Genomic DNA, 19,841 nt, shown 5'->3' with positions numbered 1-19,841 from the left:
AGGCAAACACTCTCCCTGATGTGTACGATTGTCCCCTAACCCTAGTGAGGTGCTGGCATTTAGAGAAGAGGCTGCAGTGCTCACCCTGAATGCTACAGCTGATCTGTAGGGGTCCTGAATGTTGAGCCCTCGTCGGCTACATATTGATGACATATCATAAGGAAAGATCACCAAATTGGAAACTGCTTTTTGCTTTGGGTACCATAAGAAAGTCCTAACCAGAAGATACAACTCTGGGACAACCATAACTGGACCAACAGAACCAACATTTTGTCATATGCCAGAGATGAAGTGTGTATGAGGAATAGAATAAATGATACTATTCTGATACATTTATGAAGATAAACCACTAATCTCCATGAAAGCACAAGGAAGTGTAGAGCTCCATCTAGTGGTTACCCCTTGACATTTTAGAAATTAAAAAGTATGACCCTGTCGGTATTGATGGCACAGCATGAGATTGTGTAAAGATGCAACCTATTGTCATGATAAAAACAAGCAGTTGTCAATTTATTCATATAGTGTCAGGAAAAATTCCAGAGGAGCAGCAGATTGTAAGAAGAGAGCTACTGAATTGTGAATCACACAAGTATTTCTTGAAACACACATGCCAGGAAAGTTAAGGACTAAATATTTCCTTGCAATGCCGGTGAGGTAGACATTTCCAGGAGGAATTCCAAAGGGACAACAGGTTACAAGGCTCTATGAAATTCAGTTCCTGAATTGTTATTATGTGGGATACACAAGCAAATATTAAAACAGACTGGTCAAGAAGACTAAGTAACTAAATATTTGCTTGCATGTCGGTGAAGTAGACATTTCCAGGAGGAATGTCAGAGCAACAGAAAATTACTGGGTTTGAAGATGCTCCAGTGTTGTCTCTTTATGGGAAACACAAGTATTTCTTAAAGCTGATAGGTGCTCCTTAATAACTAAATAGTTGCTTGCATGTTGGAGATGTGGGTATGTCTAGTAGGAATAGCAGAGGAACAACACATTGCAAAGATCTAAAAGAAAATGCTCCACAATTGTTATTTTATGGGAAAGTATTTTTTTAAGCAGACAATTCTGTTTTAAAAAATATTTCCTTGTATGTTAGTAAAGTTTATTGACTAGTGAACAACAAGTTACACCAATGTCCTGACTATGGTAATGTCTACGCACAACTACCATGTGTCTGACCGGTGGCAGCACCTACTGGTGTCGTTAGTAATAGTGACTTTCAGATGTCACCTGCAGGAACATCATGAAGAACATATTTCATCACATCCATGCACGATTTTTAGATTACAGAATGACTAGTACAGTGGCGGAGCCTGGAGAAAAGTAATTAAGTGTAATGTGTGATGAGATGAAATTCCCAGTATTAAAATAACTCTAGATACAGATTAATTAATATTCCACCACAACGGCGCTCAGATCTGTCCAGGACTGTCAAGAGACATTCACTGAAGATGAGAAACGTTTTTGTTTTCCCTTCTGCTTTGCAGAGACCTCTGGATCCTTAGACTGACCTACATAGCTTAGCATTTGCGGATTGTGTGACCCACAAATGTAGCACACATTAAAGAGGACCTTTCATCACCGCACCTCTACCAATTCAAGTTCTTAGTATCTGTTTATAGTCGCCACTCCAAGGATTCCAGCACAGTAGGAATTTTCTCTCTAGCTTTGACCTTTCCCGAGAAACAAGGACCGTTAGTCTTGGTTCCTGATATACTATTTAGGCTCTGTAATGTCAGAAGGGCAGTGGCGGGCATGGGGGGGGGGTGATTCAGAGCTCCAAACAGAGGCAGCCAGTGTCAGAACTCCTGCCTGACCCCGCCCTCCTGACAGTACAGAGCCTAAATATATCAGGCATCAAAACTAACAGCACTGATTGCTCAGGAGTGGTAGGAGCTACAGAAAAAAATCCAACTGGGCAAGAATCAGCAGAGCAACACTTATTACATGATGTAAATAACTAGCTTTGTTGGAGTTGGTTAAAATGACCTTTAACTTAACACTGCCAAGAGGACATAATGCTACCAGACCAAAAGTATTGCTTGAAGATTTAGTTGTTTTGACCCCAATGTAAAATTTGTGATTGAATGTAATCTCAATAATACAAGCATCTTGCTATGTGTGAGAGAGGCCTTGGGTATCCTCTGGCACCAGGACCAAGGTGCAGCTATTACTAGAGATGAGCGAGTAGTATTCAATTGAGTAGGTATTCGATCAAATACTACGGTATTCGAAATACTCGTACTTGGTCGAATACCACGCGGTAAATGCAGTAAAATTAGTTTCCTCTCCCACCTTCCCTGGCGCTTTTTTTACACCAATAACTATGCAGGGGAGGTGGAACAGGAACTAGGACAACGTAGGAATTGGAAAAAAAAACGTATACTGTCATTGGCTGGCTAAATCAGTAGCAGGAGCAGCAGCAATAATAATAATAATACTGTGACTTGGGTGTGTTAGATGCCCCCAGACATGCTTCCCCTGCTGTCCCAGTTGCATTCCAGAGGTGTTGTCATCATTTCCTGAGGTGTCATTGTGGACTTGGTGACTCCAATTGGTCGAATTTTGGTTTCCCTGAAACGAGCATGTTTTTCCCATAGACTATAATGGGATTCTATATTCGAACGAATTGAGGTCCACTCAAATTGAATTTCCAATTTTTGAATATTTCACTACTCGCTCATCTCTAGCCATTACCTTTGCACCCTCTACAGCAGAAAACAAGTAATAATATATGTTCTAATAGATCACTAAATAGCTAGTAAATAGCTGGGAAGACAAATTCCGTGGGATCTCAGGTCAGACACGGGCACACATCCTCATGTTTTTTGTGTTACTGGTAGGAACTTCTAAATGTGGCCTCATCTTAAAAACCAGGTTCATTGGTGCTGAAAAGACAAGAGTTGCAGAGCAGAATCCAAGTCAGGACATGGGACTCATCATTTAGGGAGCTCAAACATCATGGTGGTCCCTCTGATAACACCTTGGCCTTACAGATAACACAAATTATGCAACCTTTAACTTTGCATTTGGGCTATGTCCACATGGGGCTGATACTATACAACTTTTCTGAAGCAAAAAAAAAAAATGTAGCAGCAAAGGCCGGAATGAATGGAGCAGTTTTTGATGCTGAATTCTTAGTATTATTGCTGTAAATTTGCTGCAGACATTACCCTATACATTTTAAAGGGTAAAATCCAAAGAGAAAACCAGGAATTTAAATTACAATTGCCTACTACCGATATAAAATCCATATAGCAGGTTCGCTATGTACAGACAAATTCTAATATTATTGATCCAGTCTAATCTATGAATACGTGAACCGTGCGATATGCTATGTTATGACTCTAAGACTCACCTGGAGAGGCATTATAATTTTTACTATGTTACCGTGGTTTTTCTTTCAATGGCTTACTGAACCCCAATGAAAATGGCACCGGTACGTATGCATGTGTGTATATATGTTTATCATAGATAATACAACTGAATAATGCTTTAGATATGTGGGTACTGAATAAATGTATAATAACCTAATACATAGTGATAGATAGACAGACAGATAGATAGATAGATAGATAGATAGATAGATAGATAGATAGCCATGTAACAGTGACGTACCTTTCTCGCAGGCCAGCAAGAAGAGCTTTTCATCTAAAGTAGTCTCTTCTTTCACCTCCCTGACATCTTTTAGAGCCAGAAATTTATTTGGGGAGGAAGAGTCAGTGCTCTGGTATAGAGCAGCCATTGTGACCGAAATCCCATCTGATACCTCGTCCCTTGGACTTCGCTTTAGCTTGAAAAGATGTGGAATGATTATGTCTTGTTACAATGTTGTTGTGCCTCCTGATCCATCACATTCCTCCTACTCCCTTCCTATGACAGTCTCCAGCTGTACAGGGGTCTGTGATGCTCAGATGTAATGTGGGGCCTCATTGGTTGCTCTCTGTCTCTATCAGCCAGTGCACAGGCTTTTATTATTGGCTCTTGCATGGCTTTTGCTTGCTCGCTCATTGGTCCTCTTGCAGAATGGTCAGTGATGTGCACTGCTTTCCCTCAGGAGCTTGCTTTACATCAGCTGTCACAGGACAATGCTAACTACTGCCAGATATTATGACTAGGGCATCTGCTCTTTCATTCCCAAATTAACCACTTCAGCTCCACTCAGGCATGCACTCAGGAGAAGGAGCCTTCTATACACCAGGCGACCTGAAATATACTGCCAAGAACACCCTGATCTAATTGTGTCTAATCATTAGAATGTACATCCATACCAGAGAATACTGGCATAAATAATGCAACATAAAGCTTTTACAATATATGTCATTCAAGTTATGTCTGTCTATACTATGTCTGTACTCCATCTCTTTCATGTGTCTACTATATTTAATGGATGGATTCAAAAAAAGAAGAGAAATACAGTGGTCCCTTGACTTTCGCGGGAGATACGTTCCAAGGCCGCCCGCGAAAGACAAATTTCCGTAAAGTGGAGATGCGGTGTTTAATCTCATGTTAGGGGATGTCCTGCAATACTGTTCATATCCAAAATAGTCTACGTACAGTACAGTACAGTATGTGAAATGATATGGGTACTTACCATTGAAGAAGATATACAAAACTTTTCTGATGATATTGATGAGTGGCCGCGGGAAAACCCGTGGTGTTCAAAAAAACAACGGAGTATCCTTCAATTAATACTAAAACCCGTGGTATAGCCCTTCCGCGAAGGTCGGACCCGCGAACGTCAAGGGACCACTGTAGGAGGCATCTCTATTAGCCAGCTCATCTGAAAGGTGTAGTCAAGACATGGGACTCAGTATTGTGATGAAACCAGAAACAGTAAGGAAGCCCTGTTTTGATTTTTGATACTCAGATGCTTTTTCCTTGTATACACTTGTGTCACCGAGGCAGGTTATTGTAGAGCCTTTCTCAACAAAGACGACAATGCACATAATAATGTCACCACATTGCTACTTTTTGTTGCACTTCATGTAAACATAGTTTGGCATATGAATTTATAACGCAATAGAAACTGTATTTTTACTATTCATAATGATTTATCTCAATTGGCTGCTTTCAAATGGGTCCCACACTGTCAGTACCTCACCTATCCTGGTGCTTAAGCCATATTCACTTGGTATATTATTGTCTATATTTTCCACTGTAGCGTGCTTATATTGTTGGAAGACCATGCAGCTGCTGTGAGGACTGGGAGGTGAAGGGGCCCAGAACTGAACTTCTGCTTCCCAACACTGATCCACTACATTTTCCTGCAGCCCCCACTAAGGCTGGTCTTAGTGTTTTTTGCGGTCCACAATTTGCTGATCAGCAACATTAATTTCACTCCAAAAAGTCATTCTGCAGACGTCCATGTCCATCGACAAGCGCCCATAGAGTTCTATGGGACAGTCCGTGCCGTGATGTCCGTGACTTTGCGAACCTGCGGTATTCAGTGCGAACTCTGGTCACGGCACGACACACCATGGATAAACTATCCAGTGGTGTAAGAGGCCACACTGAATACAATGTGTTCGCAAAAAGTCTGCAATTGAGAACCCACAATTGCGGACCATTTGCGGTCTAAACTTACTCCCGTGTAAGACCAGCCTAAGGGGAGTGCAATGTAAGTAGACGTTTTCAGCTTCCTTTGTGTTCAATGTTTGCTGTATTAATTAAAATACATTGAGCTCCCCCTTGTGGTGGCTGCAGGAAGCATGTTGTATCACACAAAAGTGTATAGGGACATTTTATCAATGTTTTTATACCAGGTGTCAGGTTTTAATACATTGAAAAATATAATGTTCAAAGTGAGCATCATATTAATACAGCACCTGCATGAAGTAAAGTGTGAGGGTTTTTTTTTTTTAATAAAAAAAATAATCTTCTATTTAAAGGTCTTGTTCGGGGAACAGGCCATAAAAATACAATCGATAGTGGACCGACATCCAGCCTCATATCATTTTAGATATAGGTGTGAGTCCCAGAAGTGGATATCTTGTGGATATGCCATGGAAAAACTACTTGAGACCAGGGCCTCATGTGGGATAGATGCTGCGGTTTGGCCACGGCAGAAATTCTGCAGCAAAACCGCAGTTTTTTACTGTACCTGCAGTGACTCCCATCTACACATTGTGGAAAAATATATGCAGCGGATTGACAAAATTGTTCCGGTCAGCGGTTTCCCAGCAGACTTTCTGTGAGAAGCGCTGCAGGAAAAATCGCAATGAGTTGCCGCCGTGGCTTTCCCAAAGGGTTTTTTTGCTGTTTTGTTTTACTATCATAATTTATATGACATATAATAAGAAATAGACATTTTAATCATATGCAGCATTCATTCTCATGAGCAATACAAGATATAGGATTGTAAAGGCAGACACATCTAGCCCTGATATTAATTGGTAAATACCCAAACAAATGTTTCATTTTGCATATTACAGGGGTTACCCAAGACTGAAAATGAATGACCTATCCTGAGAATACGCATACAAAATGTTTATTTATTTCATTCTTTCGTAAACCTTTGGATTCTGACCTGCTTTCCATTTGGTTCTGTTTAGTTGGAAAGAATACCATAGTTCAGTAAAGTTTTTGGATGCTTTATCATTTCTGGAAACAGAGCAGCTAGATATTTCCTGTTTGTAAATAGAATATGAAATATTTTTTGTAAATTTTCTTTCCAGTGAAATATCTGATGTAACATTGTGTAATATTTTTTAAGGTTCTCTTTTGTAGCAGACTTAGACTTGAGTTTCTGGCATATAGAAGGTAAGACTTTCATCTAATATTAAGAGACATGTCCAAGCTCACCCCAATGCCAGTCTTACTAAGTTTCCTGCAATATGTATGGTGGCAATCTCACAAGGATCTGCATGTTGGATTTCATGATCATTTTTCCCTGAAGAAACAATTGCTGTCAGTATTTCTGATCTGGGCATTTCTATTTATAAAGCAGTTGTGACGGATTTCTGTCAGCAAAAAGAACATTTGTTTACATGCGTGACAACTAGACTTGGAACAATCTGTGCACATGGCATAAATATAACTGGAACAGTCTTTATATTAATAGCAATGCCTGGAATTTAAACAAGAAGAGTAATATCTGAACAATCTCTTGGATATAAGAAGAATATTCTGAGAGGCTGTTTGTTTTAAATCTCCTTGCACTGACAATAGGTTCACACCTGCGTCCAGGTTTCCGTACATGGGGTCTACTTGGGGACCCCACGAACGGAAACCTAATCCACTTTAAAAAGCAGTTATCAGTGGAAACCCGCAGACCCCATAAGCTATAATGGGGTCCACCAGATTTACACCCAATTTCCGTCCAAATGAGGAATGGAATCCCTGAGCCAAAATCAGGCACAGGTTTCTATACACCAGGTGCCCTTTTTAGTCTTGGTCGCTCTTCTGGTTTGTTATGCTGCAGGACTGCTGAATGTCCCTGCTGGTTCTGTTCCCGTTGCTGAGACACTTCACATACAAGCTCGACTCATTGAGGTCTATGAGACTTTTCTTGAAAAGTTTTGTGTAGGAATGAGTAGACAAGTAGTGACATCATATATTGTCAGAAGTGGATACAATGACAGGTCAGTAGTGCTATCTACACTCACCGGCCACTTTATTAGGTACACCTGTCCAACTGCTCGTTAACACTTAATTTCTAATCAGCCAATCACATGGCGGCAACTCAGTGCATTTAGGCATGTAGACATGGTCAAGACAATCTCCTGCAGTTCAAACCGAGCATCAGTATGGGGAAGAAAGGTGATTTGAGTGCCTTTGAACGTGGCATGGTTGTTGGTGCCAGAAGGGCTGGTCTGAGTATTTCAGAAACTGCTGATCTACTGGGATTTTCATGCACAACCATCTCTAGGGTTTACAGAGAATGGTCCGAAAAAGAAAAAACATCCAGTGAGCAGCAGTTCTGTGGGCGTAAATGCGTTGTTGATGCCAGAGGTCAGAGGAGAATGGCCAGACTGGTTCGAGCTGATAGAAAGGCAACAGTGACTCAAATAGCCACCCGTTACAACCAAGGTAGCCAGAAGAGCATCTCTGAACGCACAGTACGTCGAACTTTGAGGCAGATGGGCTACAGCAGCAGAAGACCACACCGGGTGCCACTCCTTTCAGCTAAGAACAGGAAACTGAGGCTACAATTTGCACAAGCTCATCGAAATTGGACAATTGAAGATTGGAAAAACGTTGCCTGGTCTGATGAGTCTCGATTTCTGCTGCGACATTCGGATGGTAGGGTCAGAATTTGGCGTCAACAACATGAAAGCATGGATCCATCCTGCCTTGTATCAACGGTTCAGGCTGGTGGTGTCATGGTGTGGGGAATATTTTCTTGGCACTCTTTGGGCCCCTTGGTACCAATTGAGCATCGTTGCAACGCCAAAGCCTACCTGAGTATTGTTGCTGACCATGTCCATCCCTTTATGACCACAATGTACCCAACATCTGATGGCTACTTTCAGCAGGATAATGCGCCATGTCATAAAGCTGGAATCATCTCAGACTGGTTTCTTGAACATGACAATGAGTTCACTGTACTCCAATGGCCTCCACAGTCACCAGATCTCAATCCAATAGAGCATCTTTGGGATGTGGTGGAACGGGAGATTCGCATCATGGATGTGCAGCCGACAAATCTGCGGCAACTGTGTGATGCCATCATGTCAATATGGACCAAAATCTCTGAGGAATGCTTCCAGCACCTTGTTGAATCTATGCCACGAAGAATTGAGGCAGTTCTGAAGGCAAAAGGGGGTCCAACCCGTTACTAGCATGGTGTACCTAATAAAGTGGCCGGTGAGTGTATAGAGGTGTTATCTTTTATTGTAATGTTGAAAATGGGGTGCCTCTGGCAAAGAAAACCCTTACAGAATTGGTGAAGTGTCAGTCTATTTTTAGGCTTATAGTGACCAGAGTGGATTGGGAATAAAAGTTTCTTAAAAATGTATTTAACATAAAAGAGATAATTTTCTAATTACATGTTCTCTCTCATGTTATCTATACAATGATTTACACTGAATATGGTACTTACTTGTATTTCTATCAATTTTTCTTCTATTCTGGGGTCCAATGCAGTAAAACCAGTTCACACTAAATTTCCTACCGGTCCTGTTAATCCAATCATACTATAACATCAGACTCACATTTAGGAAAATAACCATTCCAAAAGAATATGTTGTGGAGACAAAATATGTGACTTTCCTGGAAAACAAACTGACCTTGGGAGCCTAACATGTCACACATCATATAATTACTATGGAGGAGAATAATTATTATTAATAATAAATTCCATAAAAATGTTTCATTTATTCTCAGGTTTTGTATAAAAACTGAAAGCCTCAGTTTAAAAGTACCTACGATAGAAAAACAAATATACTAATATATAAGATAAGATAATCCTTTAATAGTCCCACAATGGGGAAATTTTAGTGATACAGCATCATGGATGGTACAGTAGTATATAACAAGAGAGAAAACACATACAAGCTCATGGCAGATAGAGAAATCCTAGGAATCATAGCAACTAAAAAAGAAAGAAACACAGACACACTGCAGGATCATTTAGTTCTCTGTGCGGAGTGATGTTGATAATACGGCCCGACCGTGGTTGGAGGACACGAGGTGGGGGACATATGCAGCTATCATGATAACGTGGTAATTCTTTGGTAGGTGGTGAGATCTCCTGCTCACAGCTGATAGTTTGGTATCTTGCATCAGCACTATTGTTCCTTAACCACAAAAAATGCCACAAATGTCCTTCATCACAAGCCCTCCTCTTCCTTTCTTCTTACCACTGTGTTCTACTGCCCAAAGAAGTCTGAAGCCATCCAGGTAGACAGGGTGCTGCTCTCTTGCCAAGCTTCCTTAAACTCATGGGGTAGGTGGGTGATGGTAGGTTCCCAGGCTGTAACAGAGCGTCATGTGTCCACAGTAAAAGAAAGAAATACCAGTCCGCTGTAGCATCTTCACACATCAGCAATAGATGCCAAAAATCATCTCCTTCAAAGAAGACGTCCACACTTCCATGCAGGATTCTCCTCCATTCTTTGTGTGCCTCATGGTGACCATGCTGTTCTTAGCTCGTGGGGGGATGGTAACAGGCATATGTGCACACAGGAAATTCCAGGTCTTGAGTCTATATTATATATAGTATATAATCAATAATATTAAAGCCACTAAATAACTTATTTCCCTATTACAATGGCACTGCCATGGGGTGGAATATATCCAAACAGTGCCACAACCATAAATGAAGGAACTTTCAATGAGCCAGCCATGATTTCCTTATTGTAGCTGGGTAATATTCTCATGCATCTAGTGTCTCTGACTAATAACCTGTCCACAATAAGAAAATCATGTCTGAGTTTCTGACAAGTGCCAGACCATGAAAAGTTCATGCATTCATAGTCATATCTATCAGCATCCTATCAAGACATAAGACAGTCACCTCTTAGTTGATTAGAAAAAATCATCAAAACGCTGCATGATCTCTGTACATTATAAAAATGAGTTTCTGTCTGTCTGTCTGTTCTTTATGCGCGACCAAACGTCTGAACCGATCTTCACCAAATTTGGCACACAGATACTTTAAGTGACCGGGAAGGTTTAAGACCAAGCCCCAACTCGCTTGGGCGTACTGTTGCTGAGATACATCATTCCCAAAACAATGACCCCCCCCCCTTAGTCAATACAAACCTGCAAGTCTTTCACTCAAATTCCAACTGCCATAAACACTATCACTGCACATGTACAATCCAACACTGATATCCAAACTGAGATACACGCATCAGAAGATTAGATATGTGTGTCTGCACACAGTTCCACATGCCAGAGGATTAAATATGTGCGTCTGCACACAGTTCCACACGCCGGAGGATTGGATACGCGCGCCTGTATACAGCTCCACACGCCCGAGTATTAGATACGTGCATCTGCACACAGTTCCACACGCCAGAGGATTATATATGCGTGTATGCACACAGTTCAACATGCCGGGGGATTAGATAAAAACGTCTGCACACAGTTCCGCACGCCAGCGGATTAGATACGCACATCTTCACACAATATCACATGCCGGTGGATTAAATATATGCGTTTGCACACAATTCCACACGCCAGAGGATCACATACGTGCATCTGCACACATTTCAACAGGCAGGAGGATTAGATACGGGTGTCTGCACACAGTTCAACAGGCCAGAGGATTAGATACGCACATCTGCACACAGTTCGACACGCTTAAGGATTAGATACGCGTATCTTCTCACAATACCACATGCCAGAGGAGTAGATACTCGCGTATGCACATGGTATCATACGCTGGAGGATTAGATACACATGTCTGCACACAGTTCCACACACCGGAGGATTAGATACGCACGTTTTTACACAATACCACATGCTAGAGGATTAGATATGCGTGTCTGCACACAGTTCCACATGGCACAGGATTAGATACATGTGTCTGCACACAGTTCCACACGGTCAAGGGTTAGATACTCGCATCTGCACACAGTACCATACGCTGGAGGATTAGATATGCACGTCTTTACACAATACCACATGCCGGAGGATTAGATACGTGCATCTTCACACAGTACCAAACGCTGGAGGACTAGATATGCACATCTGCACACAGTTCCACATGCCCGAGGATTAGATACGTGCATCTGCACACAGTTCCACATGGCAGAGTATGAGATACTCGCGTCTGCACACAGTTAGTTCCACATGTCAGAGGATTAGATATACGCGTCTGCACAAAGTTAAACAGGCTGGCAAATACATAGATACAGGGCTGCAAACACATCAAGAGAAGAAGGTGCCTGCAACCCAGAACAAGTGATGCACTGTGCCCAGAAGATCTAGACAGGAAGACAGGTAAGTATGATGGGGTGGGAGTTAGTATTGATGGCATTCTGTTTCTGGAAATGTAACGTCACCGTAAAATGTGCCTGGGGCAGTCGCATGTCTCGGCGATCTAGGTAAATATAGATTTTTGGTATACTAAGTAAATCAGAAAGTAGGCGGGGGGAGTAGGAGTGTAGTTTAGATTAGGAAGATTAGTTTATCCTGGAAAACCCCTTTAGGCCGGGGCGCCACGGGCAGGGAAACGCTGCAATTTGCCCATGGTGGAAACACTGTGGGAAAAATCATAGCATTTAACAGTACAGGCAAAGTGAATGGGATTCTAGCAAATCCCATGCTCACTTTGTGATAAAAACCACAGTACAGACACACCGTGATCTCCAAATCTGGTGTGGTTTTGGAAATCGCAGCATGTCAATTATATCTACAAAAACTCCAGCGGTTTCCCCATAGATATACTTGTAACAGAAAGTCTAGAGAGGAGGACTCTGCAAACTTTCTGTTTAAAGCGTTGCAGGAAAAACTGTGATGCACATTATTGCTGTGGGACGTCCCGTGGGGCTTTAACCTTAATGTTAAAATGCCATGTTGGCACTTTGCAATAAATTAGTGGCTTTTGGGCTGCAGTTTCTGAAAGGTTCGCCATCACTGTCCTAGGGGGAGTAAAACTGGAAGAGTCACTGGTGGAGAAGGCCCTTGGTGTACTGGTATATCATAGATTAAATACCAGTAAGGGAGAGTTCACATCTGCGCCCCGGTCTCCACTTTCAGGTTTCCGTCTTCTGCAGACAGGAGACAGAAACCCGGCAGACAGTTTCCCCCTGTGAGCGTTTTGTGGTCTCCGCGGCGAAATGGGGATTTTTTAACCAGACACAAAGTCCTGCATGTCTGACTTTGCGTCTGGTTAAAAATAACGGTTTCGCCGTGGAGACCACAAAACGCTCACAGGTGCTCACGGACGGACACTTTGCAAACCCGTTCAAATGAATACTTATTTCTTTCACTCATCCCTTCAGTTGTTCCATTTCTCATTGATTGCTTGATCATTGATGGACATGTGTCTTTGCTTCAACCATGCTATGTATGTAAGGCTGAAGCCCTGCCTCCCGCTGTGCCCCACTGTTGCCTCATACAGAAGTAGGACCTACAGTACAGACCAAACAATACAGTGTTTTCTGTATTTTCATGACTATGAATATTGTAGATTCACACTGAAGGCATCAAAACTATGAATTATCACACATGGAATTATATAGTTAACAAAAAAGTATGAAACAACTGAAAATATGTCGTATATTCTAGGTTCTTCAAAGTAGCCACCTTTTGCTTTGATTACTGCTTTGCACACTCAAGGCTGTGTCTCTACGTATACCATTGACTTGGGACAACTAAGAGTCCCATGTCTGTGTGCTATTACAGAGGGTTGTCACCCTGTTTTACTTGACATAAAATGTCTCTACACATTTATGACAATTACAAACATTTATAATGCACTTTACTCATAGAAACAAGTGCAGGTCGAGATACATTACCGCATATTCATGCATATTTGCTGTTATTCAGATTTTCTTAATTCAGGTTGGAGCAGATGAATTAAATTTATAAAAGAGATGTTCCCTTTGTATAACACCTTCCTTTTCCTATGAGATGCTATAGGGCGGTGATGGAGAACCTTTATGAGACTGAGTGCCCAAACTGCAATCCAAAACCCAATAAATTATCGCAAAGTGCCAACATGGCAAGTTAAACTTAATACTGTGCGGATCCACAATTGTGGACAATTATAGATCCACAAATTACAGTTATGTGACTGGGGCTTTACAGAGCTTGTACTGAAAGATAAAGGTCTCTGCATTTGGTACTTTTGAACAATTAATGTTCACTATTCAAGTCATGGCCCTTGAAGGATAGGATGGGAAAAAAAAAAGCCAAAATGTGTCATGCTCTTAAAGGGTTAAAGAAAATGCCTCATCCAATCTGACTTATTTAAAGCAAGACTTTCCATTAAACATACTTCTCAACTTATTTTGGAGGTATTCTTTTAACTTCTACACCTCACTATAATAATATAAATAAATAAATAAATAAATAATGAAATTTAGCAATTTTCACTCTGGTTACTAAGCTTAATAGGCTAAAAATACCTGATCTGTATCACTTTTTAGTCTTTATTTCATTATCACAGGTAGGATAACAATTACACATACCGTATATACTCAAGTATAAGCTGAGTTTTCCAGCACAGTTTTTGTGCTGAAAAAGCCCCCCTCGGCTTAAACTTTTTTTTTTTTTTTGTGGAGGTAGGGGTTGGTGTCTATGACCAGCCACAATAGTAATGTATAGAATCTCATAAAATAGTGGGAAAAAAAATCCTTCTATCGTAATTGGAAACTTACGGAAAAAAAAAGCTTTAAAAAATATGATAAAAAAATAAAATAAATAAAAGTTCTAAATCACTCCTTTCCCTAGAATACATATAAGAAAATTACATAAAATTACATATAAAATAGAAAATTACTGTGAAACACATACACAATAGGTATCCCTGTGTCTGAAAGTGCCCGGTCTACTGAATACAGGTAGTCCTCGGGTTACGACAGTCTCGGGTTACAACGTTTCGTGGTTACGACTAGAGATGAGAGCTCCCTTGTAACAGAAAACTGCCAGCACTCCCAGCTAGCAAGGACTAGCCTGCGGCAAATCAATGCTGGTTCTGCAGCAGGCTCGTCTTTGCTCATCGGAAGAGAGCTGGCAGCTTGCTGTTACAAGTGAGCTTGTAAAATAAAACCCTGAAACAGAATGTGAAACTTACCGAACGGTGCAGGGTGGGCGGGCATTCAGGCCTCCTCTTCCTCCGATGTCCTGACCACTTCCTCCGGCGCTCGCGAACTGATAATGGCCTGGGCGCATGCGCAGTATCATAATGCTTCTACTACGGCTACTGCGTATGCGCCCAGGCCATTATCAGTTCGCGAGCGCCGGAGGAGGAGGACGGAACATCGGAGGAAGAGGAGGCCTGAATGCCCGCCCACCCTGCACCGTTCGGTAAGTTAGCCACATTCTGTTTCAGGGTTTTATTTTAAAGGGGGGTGGGGTAGTTCCGAGCCGCTGCACACTAAATCACGTTGATCCGTTCCTACGCGGCGTTGGTATGGTAGGTTTCCGACTTACGTCGAAATTCGGTTTATGACGCCGCGCAAGAACGGATCAACGTCGTAAGTCGAGGACTACCTGTATAGGGGATCTGCAGTTCTCGTGATCTGTCTGGAAGGGGTTAATAGGAGCACTGCAGATACCCTATAGTCAGCCAGGCTGAATTCCAAGGGGAGAAAAAAAAGCCAGTCCTTAAGCTCAGGGAAGGGGCAGACAGACAACCAAAACACCGCCTCCTCTTACCCAGCACCCAGCAACTACTGCACCCAAAAACTCTGACTATTTTAATTTTTTAAATTTTCCAATAACTGCTGCATTCCCCCCCCACCACACACACCCTCGGCTTATACTCGAGTCAATAAATTTTCCCAGTTTTTTGTGGTAAAATTAGGGGCCTCAGCTTATATTCAAGTCAGCTTATACTCGAGTATATACGGTATATCCAAGTGTAAACTTGTCATTTTAGGGACCCCAAGCAAAATTATGTCTGAGGAACCCCCTACAGTTTTTAGGAAACACAGCCTCTTTACCAGAATTGTCCACCAATTTTCAGTTCATAAAATCCCCCTTTATTGTCCCACACACAGTATAACGCCCCCTTTACTGGCTCCACGTTAGCCCGTTCTCTATTGGATTATTCCAAAAAGTAACAGCCCATATTTTACTCCCAAATCTTGGCTTCTGTTCATTGTTGCAAATGAAGGATATTTAAAGGTGTATACCTATCCACAAATCAGTTAAACCTTTCACTACCAAGGGTCTCTGGAAATTTTGCACCTCCAGTAGCCAGAGCAATTTTCACAGTTTTGAGATGGACAAATCAAACCTAAATTGCAACATTAAAAAAGCATCCAACCCCCCCCCCATACCTATATATTTTCTTAAAGTAGACACCTGCAGCATTGTCAGAATGCCACTTAGTACTGTATCGCGAACTGACATTGCTTAAAAAAAAATGGCCTGGGCGCATGCGCAGTAGCATGTTGCTTCTACTACGGCTACTGCGCATGCGCCCAGGCCATTTTTTTTTAGCAAATGTCAGTTCTCGAGCGCCGGAGGAGGACGGGACCTGAGGACATCGGAGGAAGAGGAGGCGTAGATGAAGAAGACGGCGCACCCTGAATGCCCGCCCAGCGTGCATGTTCGGTAAGTTTATCACATTCTGTTTTAGGGTTTTATTTTAAAACAGGGGAGGGTAGTTTAACCCCTCCCCGCCGATGGCATTTTTTGATTTTCGTTTTTCGTTTTTGACTCCCCTCCTTCTAAACCCCATAACTTTTTTATTTCTCCGCTCCCAGAGCCATATGAGGTCTTAATTTTTGCGGGACAAATTTTTCTTCATGATGCTACCATTAATTATTCTGTAGAATGTACTGGAAAACAGGAAAAAAATTCAGAATGGGGTGGATTTGAAGAAAAAATGCATTTCTGTTACTTTCTTACGGGCTTTGGTTTTACGGCGTTCACTGTGCAGCCAAAATGACATGTCCTCCATATTGTGTGTTTCGGTATGGTTCCAGGGATACCAAATTTATATGGTTTTATTTACATTTTGACCCCTAAAAAAAATTCCAAAACTGTGTTAAAATTTTTTTTTTCTAAAAGTCGCCATATTCCGACGGCCGTAACTTTTTTATACGTAAGTGTACGGGGATGCATAGGGCGTCTTTTTTTGCGGGGCCGGGTGTACTTTTTAGTTCTACCATTTTCAGGAAATGTTATTGCTTTGATCACTTTTTATTCAAATGTTTATCAGAATCAAAACAGTGAAAAAAAGGCGGTTTGGCACTTTCGACTATTTTTCCCGCTACGGCGTTTACCGAACAGGAAAAATATTTTTATAGACCGATCGGAGGCATAAGAGCCGGTTGTCTACTGCTTAAAGCAGTAGACACCCGGCGGCTATGGCGGCCGCCCGGCTCCCGCCATAGTTACAGACCCGACATGCGCCGTACTATTACGGCGCATGTCAGGAAGGGGTTAATATAACATTTACGGTGCCTGAATAGCCTTTTTAAAGGCTATTCACGCATATGTGGGGCTCTAGCAGCATGATTTTGCTGATAGAGCCCCTTTAATGTTATTGTTTCTATAATGAACAGTTGTACAATTTTCCAATATAATTTCGCTATCGATTCTTCATGGATTTCTGGATCTTTGGGATCTTTCTTTCTGCTTACTCCCATGTGATAAAAATTAGTCCATGGTCATGTCAACTTCGCCTGTCAACTTACTAGACATAAGCTAAGGCCTCATGTTGTGGAATAGCTGCTTTTATCGATGCAGATTTTGCTGCATCATTATTATTATTATTTATTTATATAGCATTAATTCCATGGTGCTGTACATTATGGTATTAATTCCATGTGCTGTGCATTATTATATTTATTCCATGTGCTGTACATTATTATATTTATTCGATGGTGCCGTGCATTATGATATTAATTCCATGTGCTGTACATTATTATATTAATTACATGGTGCTTTACATTTGAGCTTTTATATACAGTACACAAAATATACAAACAAATATAGGGGGCCACACGGTGGCTCAGTGGTTAGCACTGCAGCTTTGCAGCGCTGGGTCCTGGTGTTCAAATCCCGCCAAGGGCATAAAACCATCTGCATGGAGTTTGTATGTTCTCCCCGTGTTTGCATGGATTTCTATCCCATATTCCAAAGACATACTGATAGGGAAAAATGTACATTGTGAGCTCTATGTGGGGCTCACAATCTACATTTAAAAAAAAATTAAAAAAATATACAAACAAATATAATACTAACAGTGACCGACTGGCACAGTGCGATAGAGGGCCCTGCCCGCAAGAGCTTACAATCTATGGGGGAAAAGGGATAGAGACAGTAAGTGCAGTAGGTGTGGGTAGTGACTGTTCAGATGGTGGTGTGGTGACAGTAGTGTTATTGGAGGTTGTAGGCCTTCCTGAATAGGTGAGTCTTCAGGGCCTTCTTGAAGCCTGTGATTGTGGCGGTCAGTCTTATGTGTCTTAGTAAGGAGTATACATTGAAAAAGTGTTGAATACACAGTCCTCGCACATGTCACATGCAGGCTGCTCACTCTTTTGACACATAATACACAAACACTTGCTCACTAACTATATTCAATGAAGGGGGGAAATTACTATATATGTATTCCATAAAACTGGTGTAGAACTGGCGCATGGACCCAACCTGCATCCAAGATGCTTCTTTGCCCTTTTTCTTTCCCTCTCCCCAGTTTCTAAGACAGTGGGTAGAGCAGGTTGGGACCAAGGTGGGCCAAGGTCGGGGACGCCTCACGTCATCAGATTTCCTATAATTCAGGTTAGAAGACTGGCATGAGATATAGCTGAAATTTTCACAAGTACTTGACTGGTGTATATTTCAAGTGTGGCATAGGAGACCTCCCAAGATGCATCAGAATTATTAAGAGGCTGAAGCCTTGTAAGATTTCTGGTGCATCTCACGCCAGTGAGAGATTTTAATTATACTGACCTCAAAAACTACATGCATACTGTACACATCTCTCATATACTATATGCATAGAGCACATGTCACTCATATACTACATACATACAGCATATATCTCATATACAACATGCATATTATAGATCTCTATTTTTTTAATGTAGATTGTGAGCCCCATATAGGGATCACAATGTACATTTTTTTTTCCCTATCAGTACGTCTTTGTAGAATGGGAGGGAATTCACAGGGAGAACATACAAACTCCTTGCAGATGTTGTTCCTGGCAGGATTTGAACCCAGGACTCCAGCGGTGCAAAGCTTACCACTGAGCCCCTATATATATCATATCTGTCCTGGGGTCCTGTCAGTAGTTTGTTGTCTGGTAGAGATGAGCGAACACTAAAATGTTCGAGGTTCGAAATTCGATTCGAACAGCCGCTCACTGTTCGAGTGTTCAAATGGGTTTCGAACCCCATTATAGTCTATGGGGAACATAAACTCGTTAAGGGGGAAACCCAAATTCGTGTCTGGAGGGTCACCAAGTCCACTATGACACCCCAGGAAATGATACCAACACCCTGGAATGACACTGGGACAGCAGGGGAAGCATGTCTGGGGGCATAAAAGTCACTTTATTTCATGGAAATCCCTGTCAGTTTGCGATTTTCGCAAGCTAACTTTTCCCCATAGAAATGCATTGGCCAGTGCTGATTGGCCAGAGTACGGAACTCGACCAATCAGCGCTGGCTCTGCTGGAGGAGGCGGAGTCTAAGATCGCTCCACACCAGTCTCCATTCAGGTCCGACCTTAGACTCCGCCTCCTCCGGCAGAGCCAGCGCTGATTGGCCGAAGGCTGGCCAATGCATTCCTATGCGAATGCAGAGACTTAGCAGTGCTGAGTCAGTTTTGCTCAACTACACATCTGATGCACACTCGGCACTGCTACATCAGATGTAGCAATCTGATGTAGCAGAGCCGAGGGTGCACTAGAACCCCTGTGCAAACTCAGTTCACGCTAATAGAATGCATTGGCCAGCGCTGATTGGCCAATGCATTCTATTAGCCCGATGAAGTAGAGCTGAATGTGTGTGCTAAGCACACACATTCAGCACTGCTTCATCACGCCAATACAATGCATTAGCCAGTGCTGATTGGCCAGAGTACGGAATTCGGCCAATCAGCGCTGGCTCTGCTGGAGGAGGCGGAGTCTAAGATCGCTCCACACCAGTCTCCATTCAGGTCCGACCTTAGACTCCGCCTCCTCCAGCAGAGCCAGCGCTGATTGGCCGAATTCCGTACTCTGGCCAATCAGCGCTGGCCAATGCATTCTATTAGCTTGA

General features: G+C 42.0%; 1 protein-coding gene across 2 annotated transcripts in view; it reads right to left on the bottom strand.

Moving 5' to 3' along the window:
* The window catches only part of TRPC1 (transient receptor potential cation channel subfamily C member 1), a 56,374-nt gene extending 52,416 nt beyond the window's left edge, over positions 1-3,958 (bottom strand). The window contains exon 1 of one of the 2 annotated variants that reach the window (XM_075268843.1): positions 3,622-3,958. In XM_075268843.1, coding sequence (XP_075124944.1) covers positions 3,622-3,748 — 127 coding nt within the window. In that variant the 5' untranslated portion in view covers positions 3,749-3,958. The remainder of the gene's footprint in view (positions 1-3,621) is intronic. The other variant, XM_075268844.1, reaches the window with a different exon arrangement.
* Between the last annotated feature and the right edge of the window lie 15,883 nt (positions 3,959-19,841).

The sequence above is a fragment of the Leptodactylus fuscus genome, chromosome 3 (genome assembly GCF_031893055.1).
Source record: "Leptodactylus fuscus isolate aLepFus1 chromosome 3, aLepFus1.hap2, whole genome shotgun sequence".
In the NCBI taxonomy this organism is placed as follows: Eukaryota; Metazoa; Chordata; class Amphibia; order Anura; family Leptodactylidae; genus Leptodactylus; species Leptodactylus fuscus.
Note: the sequence above shows the minus strand (reverse complement) of the source record. Positions and strands in the feature narration are given on the sequence as shown.